At 39.4% G+C, this 13,557-nt stretch overlaps 1 protein-coding gene and 1 pseudogene across 3 annotated transcripts in view; one reads left to right on the top strand and one right to left on the bottom strand.

Moving 5' to 3' along the window:
• tbc1d22a (TBC1 domain family, member 22a) overlaps positions 1-13,557 on the top strand; it is a 146,535-nt gene that overhangs the window by 89,492 nt on the left and 43,486 nt on the right. For all 3 annotated transcript variants that reach the window (XM_088348194.1, XM_088348195.1, XM_088348193.1), the window contains 2 exons: positions 760-835; positions 12,448-12,575. In XM_088348194.1, coding sequence (XP_088204320.1) covers positions 760-835; positions 12,448-12,575 — 204 coding nt within the window. The remainder of the gene's footprint in view (positions 1-759; positions 836-12,447; positions 12,576-13,557) is intronic.
• LOC148357107 (U2 spliceosomal RNA) lies at positions 10,414-10,581 on the bottom strand (annotated as a pseudogene).

The raw sequence follows: 13,557 nt of genomic DNA, 5'->3' as shown, positions 1-13,557 counted from the left end.
ACACACACACCTTTTATTCTGCTGATCCTGAAGGGCAGCAAGAGAGCTGTTTATTACTAAATTACTGCTCCCTTCCTCCATTCTTCCTCCATCTCTCTCCTTGACTTTTTGTTTTCTCTTTCCATCGCGCTCTCTGCTCTTTGGGTGGTTTGCCACATCAGCTGTTCTGCGGCCATACAGAAATGACCCCTCAAGGAAACTTAATCCTTGTCGCCCACTGAATGCTTACCGGCCCTTCTCATATATATGCACATTCTGCAAGTTTGGGGAGACCTTGTTGTATACTCTTGTGATCCGTGTGTCATTATTAGAGCCTGACATGTGCTGCAGGTAACACCTCTCCGCATCTAATTACTTCTTTTACACATTTCTACATTTTTTTATTTCGTCTTTGTTCGATTTTAGCCCATCATGACACAATCAGCTGCCCACTGTGTCTTAAAGGGCACACACTTTTTTTCTTTCAAAAAAGACTGCTCAAGCATAATTTGTAATGTGCAACGGCTGTCTTGGCTAATACTTCAAGCTCTTAATGCTCGATGTTCTATTTCTGTGACAAATGGTCTGTCAGAGAAGGAAAAGAGCGGGAGAGTCACAAAATGTTCAACCATTTGGGTTAAGGTTCCGCAATTCGCAGCAAAACACTGAGAGAAATTATTAAACTGGTGTTTTCTGGTAAATTAGTAGAAAACCTGAGAATTATTCCAACAATGGACATCAGTTGATGAACACGTGACACTATCTGCTTTTTCTTTCCAGGACAACTACACGTTTGCACAGCCGGGGATTCAGAGAAAAGTCAAGGCCCTGGAGGAGCTGGTCAGCAGGATTGATGGTGATACTCTCTTAGTCCAGCACACATACAAGCATTATTACAGTTTACATTTTCTTAAATTTAAACTTTATATTTGCTGTTGATAAAGACACATCTAATCTAAGAATCTAAGATTAAAACTCACTTCTACTCTATAGCATATGAATAACCTAAACTGCTTATGTGTAATAACCTGTGAAGCCCTTTGAGACTCTTTGTGATTAAGGGCTATACAAATAAAAATGACTTGACTTGACACAGGATATTGGTGCATATGTAAGGCTGGGCAATAAAAAAAATCATTAAAGGCACTTGTAGTTTTAAAAATGTACAATTTGAAAGCTAGCTGAAACATAAACATGTTTTAGAATTACAGACCTTCGGCCCTACTTGCGGTCGATCGTTCGTAAGTTGCTATATTTTGTATGGAATTTATGTTTAAGGTTTATATAAGAATGTTGAGGCTTGTATAAGTAACCTATATTGTTTGTCCTAAAAAAAAAAAAACATTTTCTAAAATAATATGCTATTTCAGGATTAAGCCAGGTTAAGTTTAACTCACTTTTGCAAGATGAGCTTCAAGAGGTAGACGACTTCCTCCTCCGTGGTAAAAAGTGGCCCAAAAAAGTGATCCAACCATTTTCTCAACCGCATCAGGCTTTCTTATTCCACTTTTCATTTCTTAAGAAACTGCTCGCCTCTTCTTTACACTTTACAGCAACCATATTGAATATATGCATGAGATATTAAACAATAAAAAAATAACAAACAACAAAAAAAAAGTTCTTAGCGCGCTGGAGATTCAATACAGTATGTTTACACACGAATTTGGAAGAGGAAGCGGATTATTTCTTCAGGGTGGATGCTGGGTGACCTCTCACAGCGCCACAAGCCGGTAGCGGCGGAAAGAAGCTCTACAGTACTGTCCTGTACTCGGAAAAAGGTTGCACACAATACAAAATCGAACTTACAGCAATGTCCATGTATTTTTCGATATCCCCAAAAAAATGTTCGTATCTACCGTTTTTTTGTAATTCGAATGGTCGTAAGTAAGGGAGCGTCTGTACAATTAGAATTGCATTTATTGTCATTGAAAACAGTGTATTGAATATTTTTTACAACAGGCCCTCCAGGAAAAAAACACAATACAGAAATAAGATGAAAAATAATGTCAGGATTAATAGGCAAACTATATTACAAGGTAGATACTAGCTAGTTATTTTTGGTCACTAACTACTAGGATATATATATACATATATATATATATATATATGTTCTATCTATCTATCTACCTTCGTCATATCCCTCAAGAGGGGTGACCTACAGCAAGACAAACACATACAATAACAAACAAATAAAAGGGAAGAAAAATAGCAACAAAAAAAAAAAACACACAATTTTTGGGACTATGGCCAGCCCAATTGCCCAAACACCCAAACAATTTAGGCACCTCGGCACCTAAGTTGGTCATGCTTTCGTCCCACCAGATGAAATGGGACAACAGAAAGCGGCCATGTCACTCGGGTCAGGGTGACACAACACACTCTTTTGTTCAACAGCAGGGCCTGACAGCTTTCACTGGTTTACCCCTGCTGCATCATAACAGCAACCAAAACCTTGCTTCCTTGGTTCACTCTGTGCAATACATCGTACTCCATTCCACCAACTGCAGCCACATCACAACCCAAGTACCTAAAGCTTTCAACTTCTTCCAGTACCTGTCCATGCAACCTGATTTCTAACGCCATGCCCACTCCATCACGTGAACACTTCATCACCTTACTCTTCCCAACATTGACACATAACTTACGCATATCACATACTCTTCCAAACTCCGTTACCAACCTTCTCAATGTTTCCTCAGAATCAGCCACAAGCGCTGTGTCATCTGCAAACAACAACAGACTTACCTGCCACGCTGTTCCACTGTTGTCCATCATCTCTACACCTCTGCCAAATACTCCTGCATTCACCTCTCTCACCACACCATCCATGTACACATTAAACAGCCATGGTGACCTCACACACCGCAGTCTCACACCAGTCAACACAGGGAACCACTCACTTGTCTCACACCCTACTCTTACACATGCTCTGCTGTTCATATAAAAACTATTGAATGCTTCCAACAACTTTCCACCCACTCCGTACATCACCATCACTTGCCACAACGCCTCTCTATCAACTCTGTCATACGCCTTTTCCAAGTCCCTGAAAGCCAAATAAACATCGTAACATTCATATTTTATTTTCGAGATATTTCGCCCAGCTTGAAGTTTTGCCTTTGGGATTGTGGAGATGTGTACCTATAGCTCAGATCCCACAAGTAAGGTTGTATGTGAAAGTTATTTTCAGTACAGAGTTGTACTTTGACGTGAATCTTTTCTGGTGTGCTATAAGATTCTAAATAACAGAGGGTCAGGACTGTATATGTTCAAGAATAAAGGTCTCATTGAAATATACCGTAAATTCCGGACTATAAGCCGCTACTTTTTTCCCAAACTTTCAACCCTGCGGCTTATTCGGTGATGCGGCCAATTTATGTAATTTTTCTAACGGCCGCCAGCGGCGCTCGCGTACAAAAGGTAAGATTTAGGCTGCAACTTCTTAGCTTGTGCACAAATTAAATTAGCGTGGACATATCCTCATCCTGCAAATTGCAAAAAGAAAGGCACATGACGCAACTTTCAAGCTAAACGCAATCGAGCTGTCCGATACAGAAGGAAACAGAGCTACCGCACGCAAACTTTACTTTCCGAGCGTGATGTTAGCGTGTTTTTAAATAAGGGAGGGCGTGGGACGGCGTCTATATGACAAAGTCTCGTTCCCATACCGAAGGAAGACGACTTTGATGACTTCAGTAATAAGGAGGAAGATGAGTACGGTTTACCGTGGCTTCTACAAGTACGCTATGTTTCTTTAACTGTCTACTGTGTTGTGAGCGTGTTGCTAGTAGCGTTTTGATACATTCACTGGCACGGTTTGGGATAAAAGTTATAATATTATTATTAAAGCTTTGAAAACTCTCGGTGTACCGTCTTTCTTTGTAAATATGTCTAACCATGTATAATTTGTATTTGCAACTGTATATTTTTGTAATGTATTTATTTTAGAAACTTATTCTGATATGTTTTAAATGAGCAAATGAGAAAGAAGGGGCGGGGCAAACGCAGGCTGACGGGAAGTGGAGTAAAGGTGAGACGTGTTTGTGGACGTGGCCGTCAATAGTGGACATATATTTTTCCCACGTTTACCTTTGGAAATATACACTTTTTTCCTTGGATTACTTTCAACGGGCACCCGGACTCTGCAGGTCTGCATTAAATCTTAACATTTTCCGTTCATTTTGCCGGCTGTGTTTTTTGGACTGTATCGGGTATGTGTTAATTTCGTGGTTGCATTGCGTTTTTTTCAATGTGGGCGCATGCGGCTTATATACAGGTGCGGCTTGTGTATGTACAAAATCGATTTTCCTTTTTTATATTCAGGTGCACTCTATAGTCTGGAATTTACGGTACCTATGTATAATGTCCAACAACCTTGAAACGTACCGCAATGCCGTCACAATCTATGTCGGCAGGGGAGAGGACTGAACTCGACACAGAGAGTGTACTCTTGTGTGCTATTTCCAAGCAAGTCTATTCCAGAACCGGTTAATAGAAACAGATTGTTTGCATTTGGACCGTGAACATGGGTTTAAAAAGAAATAAATTAAGACAAAGCAGAACAATGCCCTTGCACCGCTTGTAAGCTCCGGTGAACAGCACAAGCTAAAGGCTCGGAAAATATGACTCGGCATGTTTTGCTGTGTCTTACTCCCTAAGTGCCCCGTCATTACAGCAAGGGCACAGGCATTTTCTACCTCGCTGGGTTGACATTACCAGTCTTGATGACATCACTGATTGCTTTTATCTAGTGTTACACGGTCACTTTTCGCTTTGCTGTCTACAAAGCAGCTGCTTTTGGCCCCAGTGGCCAGCTTGCCATACTTTCTGAATGGATTTCGAAACTGCCATCGGAAAGAAATACAAATGACAATTCTAAAACGAAAAGGTTATTATAAAAAATAAGATAATCTTGGTGTAATGGTTAACATAGTCATCACATTTATTTGTTCTAATGAAAGAGAAAATAATTTCCACGTTTTACAGTTCAATAACCCTCTATTGACCAAGTATAATACAAGCCGCTTGGAATTTTTTCATTATTTTGGCCTTGAAACAGTCAGAAATCATGTTATGAGTGATTACTTTTGGCCCTTTTTTTCAAAACAATACAAACTTTCAATACCTGACAATATCTACCATACATATTTGTTTGCAGGACTACTTTGATTCAATTTGCTCAACGGTCGCGAGGTTCATTTAAATAGCGCTTATAAAACATGGGTGCCAGTGCCCCCAGGGTGATAATATGGTTAAGTAAGGATAAACATTCAATATTACTGCCTGTTAAAACCACGCCTTAGTTTTTAGCACTGTACTGTTAGCCATTATTGTGGATAATGTGGAACTGAACCCCCTTCTATATGCAAATATCCGCTATGTTGCCCCTCTTTTTGGATCTCGGCCACATTCAGGTAGAAAGAATGGGGGGAAAAAAGGGCCTGACGCAAGAATTTGGTCTCTCAGTAATTGTCAACTGGGGATAACAGATTTTGGCCCAAACAGTGCTGTTCATCTTTGGTGAGCCACACTAGAACGCTTCAGCGGCCCAAACTGGAAAAAAAAGTACTCTGCCAGCTCCTGCTCTCAATTATAATCGACCGGGCATCGCAGCCACAACATATTAGGTGGGCAAAGATGGCAAAATGCTTTCTGCTGATTCCCACTTGGAGCAATATGAAAATGGGTTTAATGGATTTCGGCCCCACGTGTGCAGTTCGATTTAGGCGGAAAAAGAATGATGAGCTTCCAGGCCCGACAAAAGTGCACTCTGCTGGTACCCATTCGCAGTAATATGCAATTCGGTATAATTGATTGTGGCTGCATGAGTGCAGTTCAGTCTCTGGTGGACAAAAGAGCAAAATCAGCCCCCAGGCCTGATAAAAATGTGGTGTGCCGGCACCCACTCGCGGTATGCGATCTAGCATTACATCTAGGATTACAGATTGCAGAATATAAAAATTGACTTAAATCGATTAGTGGCCATGGGGCCAGATGGTGCCCGTTGTCGACCCTAGCGTGGCCCAGGCTGTGGTTTTGTTTGACCACATAAAAACAGATTTTCTGTTACAATTGAAATATCTTTATTTTCATTTCTTGGACATCGGTTTCAGTTCAATAACACTTCTATTGTGTTAATTGGGTTTTTCATAATTTTCTATTGGTATTGTTTAGAAATGTACCATTATCATCCTTTTGCTAATTTACAGTGTAGATGATATTTCATTATAAATTATGTTATTTATGCAGCAAAAGATGTTTTAACATAAAAGCAGCTGTTTATTTCTTTGCACTGATTACTCTTGATTAAAAAAGACAGTTTTTTTTTTTTCAGTGCCCGCCCCTGATAATTATTCCACTTGTAACGAGTTGCGCAAACTCCTGTTTGGCGTGTTTGATGCCATCAGAGGCACCTTACCTCCTCCTAAGACAAGCTACTTTGTCGGCACGCGTAAAGTGCCTCTCTGATCTCTTTATCTCTTCCTTATCTACTGTCTGTGTATGTGTCGCGAGCTAGAGCATTAGCACAAGTTCATTAACATGCAAATTGCCCAAAGGTGAATTTAGTTATGCAAATGCAGGCGCACTGACAGCGTGTGCTGGTGTGCCTGCTTTGTGTTTCACATGCCAGTTCTGAGTTTGTATTTTGGAAGATAAAATAGCAATAGAAAAACATGGACCCTCTTTTGCTGCTCAGAATTTAAATGCTCTTGATATCTTATATGTAAGCAGTGAAAAAACACATAAAACAAAAATTGAAAGATCGTCATGTTTGGATGGATTGAGCACATTTTTTTGCTAACATAACCGCTAGCTTCAATAACATTACATTGGCATACTAAGCAACAAAAAAATCCTGACGTGAAAAAGGCTATTTTTGTCATTTTTATTTTTGCACGTATGGAATGTTTACAGTATAAAGTTGCAGAAATACAAGAAATGAAGATACATCTCTTTCACATGACAGCAATGAAATAAAACGTTTACTTTAACAGAAACAAGACCATTATTAGAGCAAAATCAACACATGACAGCCCAAGATTTGCCTGTTTTATTCGTTTTATTTCATTGCTGTCTTTTGAAAAGGATGCATTTATTATGTCACTTTTAATGTTTGGCATTTATTTTTACAGCGTACAAATTACAGAAATGCAAAGCAAAATGTTTTACCTGACAGAATAAGAATACATATTTTTCACTTGACAGTAACAGAATAAAACAATTATATATCTCAGCTGGTTGCACAGTCTGCTGGCATCTATTTTCATTTAAAAAAAATGATTTTTTTGATTACTCATTATGACTTAGAGCAGCATTGAGCAACTTTTTCCGTTCCACGACCGGTTTAGTGTCTGACTATCTTCTCGCGAACAGTAATTAAGTAATAATAACGAAGATAATGTTCTTATTATTAATATTTTAAAAAGTGGAAACACAAGACTACCTGGGTATTAGATGACATAAGAAAAGGCATTCGATTTTATCTCATCATGACACTTTTTTTTACTCATGGTACAATGTTGTACAACATTACTTTGGCTGAACTATTTCCCATAACGCTCGTTTACAACGTTTTATAATGTTGCACATGGGTAAAAATACTGTGATGATGTGATTAAAATATGCTGCCTTTTCCTTAGTTATCTCCTACTTTGGTGGTGATCTGGGTTGAATAGCGTTACATCCAATGCTGAGCAAATGAGGTCAGCGATATTTGTCGACTGATACATTTTACTCAGTAACGGTGATACACCTTCTTTTTAGCAATGTATTGTGGGTTTACTTTGTAAGAAACGGTATGAAGCAGATAAAGGTCACGGGTCTGCAGTTGTTCGATCGCCTTGCACCAAGGAGAGTCTCGCCGAAATGCCCTCATCAGCACTCTGCGGGAAATAGTCACCCGTCGCTGTACAACCTCTGACCGTCACGTACCGGCAGCACAGCCCCTGTTCCCAAATTTGGCCCCGCGATAGGGAATAAGACAAGACTCATCAGTCAATCAGCGGTCACAAGTGATGTCATCCTCCACCTTGCCTGGCCCGCTTTAACCAGCTGACCCAGCGTGTGCTGAGTGAATGCCATGCCAGCTGGACTGTTGCCCAGAGTTTAAAAAAATACACAGGTTTGACTGTGTGTGTTAATTTTAGCTCCTCACCAACTGTGATAATTCAGCATGACAAACGACGATCTAACTACCTACACTTCTTTCTAGTGTTTGCTTAACTCTGTCATGCTTGATGAAGCGGGTTCATTAGCTTCATTTAACTTTGTCCAAGAGCTGTACCTAGATTTTTGCCAGACAACCAGCTTTGTCACCTTTCACATTTAATGAGTGTGTTCCACAGAGGTGGGCAAACTAAATCCGATCCGCCAAACAAACCTGGAAAACATAGAACACAAGCAAAACGTTGCCAAGATGATAGAATATTGCATTTGGCTGCTTGGATTGGACGGTGCTTGGATGCTGCAGTACCCGATCTGGCTGCCAAAGGGCATAAGAGACCCAGGAAAGCAGACCACACAAAGGCAGATATTTATTTATTTTGTTTTTATTTACTGGGGGTACCTTGACACAAAGCCTAGCTAAAGACAGGCGCAGAGGCCTACAGCACAACTCTGTAAATGTTCCTGAAAATCGCTTCTCTTGTTTCGGATCCTACAAGTCACACACGCAAACACACACAAATCGGGACTTATAAAGTAGTTAGATTTAGTTTATATGTAGATTATATTATATGATATATATATATATATATATATATTTATATATATATATATATACACAGTGGAACCTCGGTTCTCGACCATAATGCGTTCCAGAACCCTGTTCGAAAACCGATTTGTTCGATCACCGAAATCATTTTTCCCATTCAAAATAATGTAAATCGTATTAATCCGTTTCAACACCCTGAATGTTTACCTTGAATGATTAACGTAAACATAAAGCTAACCCAGGCTAATCGTACGTCCGCGTTATCGTAATCTTCCGAAAGATTGCGCTAACATGAACGTGAAAAAATAGAAAAATCAGGTCGTTTACAAGTCATTTAGCACCCGGGTCTCCACAACAAGTGGTGAGCGGTTCATTGGAAAGGGGGCTCCGTTCCAACACCCTGAAAGTTGGGCTCCGTTCCAACACCCTGAATGTTTACTTTGAATGTTCAACGTAAACATGAAGCTAACCCAGGCTAATCGTACGTTCGCGTTATCGTAATCTTCCGTACGAATGATTACGCTAACATAAACGTGTAAAAATACAAAAAAGGATAAAGAAAAGAATTATGAATAGGATGTCTTACCTTTGTGTTGGTCAGCAGAAGGCGCAGGTAGACAGTAGGGTATTCCCTAGCAAGATCAGACACTCGCACACCTCCTTCATATTTTGCTATTATTTCTTTTTTAAATGCAATAGTTGTACGCACTACTTTTCTTTTTTCACCTGAAGCAACTTTGCTGCTTGCACTGACTTTCTTCGGCGCCATAATTAGGGGCTAAAACACTTTGTACACCTATATTAAAATCGAAAGCAAAACGAAGCACGTTCGCATGCGATAACAGTCGGTCATGAAAAGGGCGATCACCCGTACGCCGCTCAGCACCGCACCCTAGCGTACGCACTCACGCAATACCGGCGTTTGAACTCCGATTTTTTGACTGAACAGCGAAGCAAGAAGTTCTCGAAATTTTTGGTCGGACTCTGATTTGTTCGAACTGAGAGGCGTTCGAAAACCGAGGTTCCACTGTGTATATATATATATATATATATATATATATATATATAATCATATTTTCCGCATCATAAAGCGCACCGGATTATAAGGCGCATCACAAAAGAAAATTGTCTCTTGTGATATTGTTTTCATATATAAGAGGCACTGGGCTATAAGGCGCACAGAAATAAAAATGCAGTAAGGTATATTTGTGCATTAATTGATTGATCAGGCGAAATATATCGCTGATCACAATTGTACAGGGATCAGAATTTTCCGCGGATCCGCGGATTTCCGCTGTTTTTGAACCCCAAAGGCATTCCGACTTTTTCACTTTTTCTCTTGCGTAGCAAACAAATTCAAAATCCGACTGTCTTTCCTTTATTGCTCTGGCGCACCCTGGCGGCCGTTAGAAAAATTGGCCGCATTGTTGGTAGGGTGGGCTCCGCCCTGCTTTATTCCTGGACCCTGGCTATTTCAGCTGAAAATGAAAATCTCCATTCTGATCCCTGAATTGTAAAACATTGAATGCAGGGGATTCGAACCCAGATTGCGGGAGGGGGGGGGGGGGGGTTTAAGGGTTATTGATCTATCTTCGTTATTCATTATCCATTATCCGTTATCGGTCAGTTCATAATACGCTACAAAGCCTAGGAGCCGGGACACTTACTCTCAGCCAAAAGGCCAAGCTAAGGTCCTAGCCCTAAAGCATTGCTGCGATCATTGCGAATGCACTGTTCCCGGAGGTACTGCAATACCGGGCCGATGCGTGGAGTGGACAGAGCAAGCTCATATTCCATCTCCGAAATGCAAAAATCAAAGATAGTGACTTCATAGAAAGTACACAAAAGGCCAAGCTAAGGACCTAGCATCAAGGCCAAGGCCAAGCTAAGGTCCTGGCATTAATGAGTACATATGACTCTGTTTCTTACAATTACGGCATTTAGGGGGTACTGCATCCTACCCACTAGACCACCTGGGATCCAGACCACACACAAAGGCATTAGGTTTTATCTCAGCATGACACCAGTGTTATTCACACTACCATCCAAAAGAATGGACAAAACATAATTTGTCCCGAAAGCTAAAAATTAACGCAAAAACGTACAACGAGGGAAACAACTCCATGGTGTATCTGATGATGAATCAGATTTTGGAAAAAACACTTCCAAATCTAAGGACGTTCAAAACTAATTTGATGAAATTAATCTATATAAAAAAATGAAAAACAACATATGCATGTCCTCACTTAGATTTATTCCGAAATGCAAATGAGAAACATTGGACATGTTTACCTGACTTTTTTTTTTATTCCTTGTGTATTGTCGAGTTATCAAATTTGCGACTATTGGCCGATGGAAAAAATATTTTTAAATTTTTTGTTGTTGCCTGCACACGCCCCTCTGCCAAATATTTTAATCTAATGCAGCCCATGGCCAATAAAGTTTGCCCACCCCTGGTTTAATGTATTGTGATCTATGCCAAAAGATGGCCATATGCCCTATAAAAGAGCATCAGGCCCGATGTCTTGAATGATCCTCGTTGACTCAGTTCAAGCGGGTTGAGAGATGTTATTTCTATTAAAGAATTATTCTGATGCCAGCACATGATCTTCTCTCAGAATAATTGTTGGCCCTGGTCAAGTGTTTCTCAAGGATTTTATGTATCACCGACCTGTTTTGTGAGCCATCCCTCAGACAAAGCTGGCCATATGTTTTAAGTTTAAAGATACCTTCCCCTTAAGTAATTACGGTTCATTACCCTACATAATGGATGGGGGCAAGACAACTACACTGGCTAGTGGGGGTTTCATGAGTCTAAGATCCCACCTAGCACTGGAACTGTGGTGGATGTTCTTGTTATGTGTTTTTGTATCATGCTTGAGACATCAAACCTGCGTTGCAGTTTGATTGTCAGTAAAACGATGCCATAGTTTCTCCCTTACTGCCTGTTTTTCTTATAGAAGCTGACAGCTCTGTAATCACAGCTGTTATGAGGCACAAGGTTGTGAATGTATGTTTGTGTGCGTGGTCATGCAAATTAAGTTGGATTACTGTAAAATATATCAACCGTTTGGTATATATACTTATACTTTGGTATATATAACAAATGCTCGCTCTGCTGGTCCTTGCTTGCAACAATATACGATCAGGGACAATGGATCGTGGCAGCTTAAGTGCAGTTCACTTGGTAGATAGAATGGCAAACGAGCTGGTTGCCAGGCCCAACAGAAATGCACTCTGCCAGCTCCCGCTCACAGCAATATGCCGTTGGGGTTAATGGATCATAATGGTAATATTTTTCTACCCGCAATGCACCTAGACCAAGACGTGTGAAGTAACAAGGTAAAACAGTCTTATTATTAAATGTACTCCAGTATTCACAAGATACTGTAGGCCACTTTTATATTTGCACACAATAGTGATATGACATGTTTAAAGCCTGTTTCTAATGGCCATCTACTTATTATTAGACCAGGAGACCAGAATTATCATATAGCAGCTCTTTGCAAGTCTCCATATTTCATTTTCATAAAATGTATTTATTTATATACATCATTTTTATTTTTGTAAATTATATTTGGTAATATATTTTGTATTTACTTATTTATTATTTCATTTATTGCTACAGTTGTAAGTGTACAAGCTTTTTACTCATTCTTAATCATTCTTCTTCTTCGTTTGCCTGTCTCTCCTTAAGCATGTCCAGATAACTAAAAACCAAAAATTCCTCATATTGTTATTTCTCCATCTTGCAGAGTCTGTACATCATCACATGCAGCATTATGAAGTGGAGTATTTGCAGTTTGCCTTTCGATGGATGAACAATCTTTTGATGCGGGAGCTGCCACTACGGTGCACTATAAGACTGTGGGACACCTATCAGGTAATTACATTCATTAATTATAAATACACGTTTACTGTTGGCACAGGGCGAACTCTTAATTTTTAAACATGCTTCCGTGTGTGTGTGTGTGGCACTGCTTTTTTATGTAGTCTTATAATTCTTTAAATTATTCAATAGCAGTTTTGTGAGGAAGTTGACCAACTACTTTGTTTAGCTCAATTTTTGTCCATTTTTGCCTGCCTGATGTGTAGGTCTTGAGCTCTTGCAGTTTTTTGATTAATTTGTGTTTGTAACCCCAGAGGAAAAAAAATGCAAATATATTCATCTAAAAGACAGCAACAGTTTTATTTGTAGTTTTGAGTTCAATTCAGTATATTGACACTGAGCCGAGGTGGGTATAGTAGTCAAATAATTTACTCAGGTAAAATTATTGTTACTTCAGAATAATATTACTCAAGTAGTAGTAAAAGTAGTAAATACTTGAGTAAAAGTAAAAAAGCACTTGGTGAAAAAAATACTCAAGTACTGAGTAACTGAAGTAACGTTGTATTTGATTTTTTTTAAAAACAACCAATCAGATCATCAAATTATCAAAGTTCATCCAATCACCAAAAAAGATACATTTAATTTAAAAGTAGATTGAAATAATCAATGTAAATTCAAGTGCTTTATTAAACAATAAAATAAGAATAGTATAAATAAGTTAAATAAATTAAGCACATGTAGCACTTAGTTGCACATTTATAGCCCCGATACTTATCTCAAAAGGCTCTGCAAGCAGAACAACAAGCTCGAACTCGAACATAGGAGACATTGCATATTGTAGCTGGTGTTTGGCACCCTTTTTAAGGGGGACATGCTTTTGATGTGAGGCCAGGGGTGCTCCTCCTTTTCTGCGTTTTCATAGTCAGGATTGCTAAGAGACATTATTTTCAAGTCGAGTCACATTTATTTGTATAGCCCTTGATCAGAAAAATGTCTCAAAGGACTGCACAGGATTACAATTACACCATCACCTGGT

This window comes from Urocampus carinirostris, chromosome 11 (assembly GCF_059441175.1).
Source record: "Urocampus carinirostris isolate Australia breed hairy pipefish chromosome 11, RoL_Ucar_1.0, whole genome shotgun sequence".
NCBI lineage: Eukaryota > Metazoa > Chordata > Actinopteri > Syngnathiformes > Syngnathidae > Urocampus > Urocampus carinirostris.
Note: the sequence above shows the minus strand (reverse complement) of the source record. Positions and strands in the feature narration are given on the sequence as shown.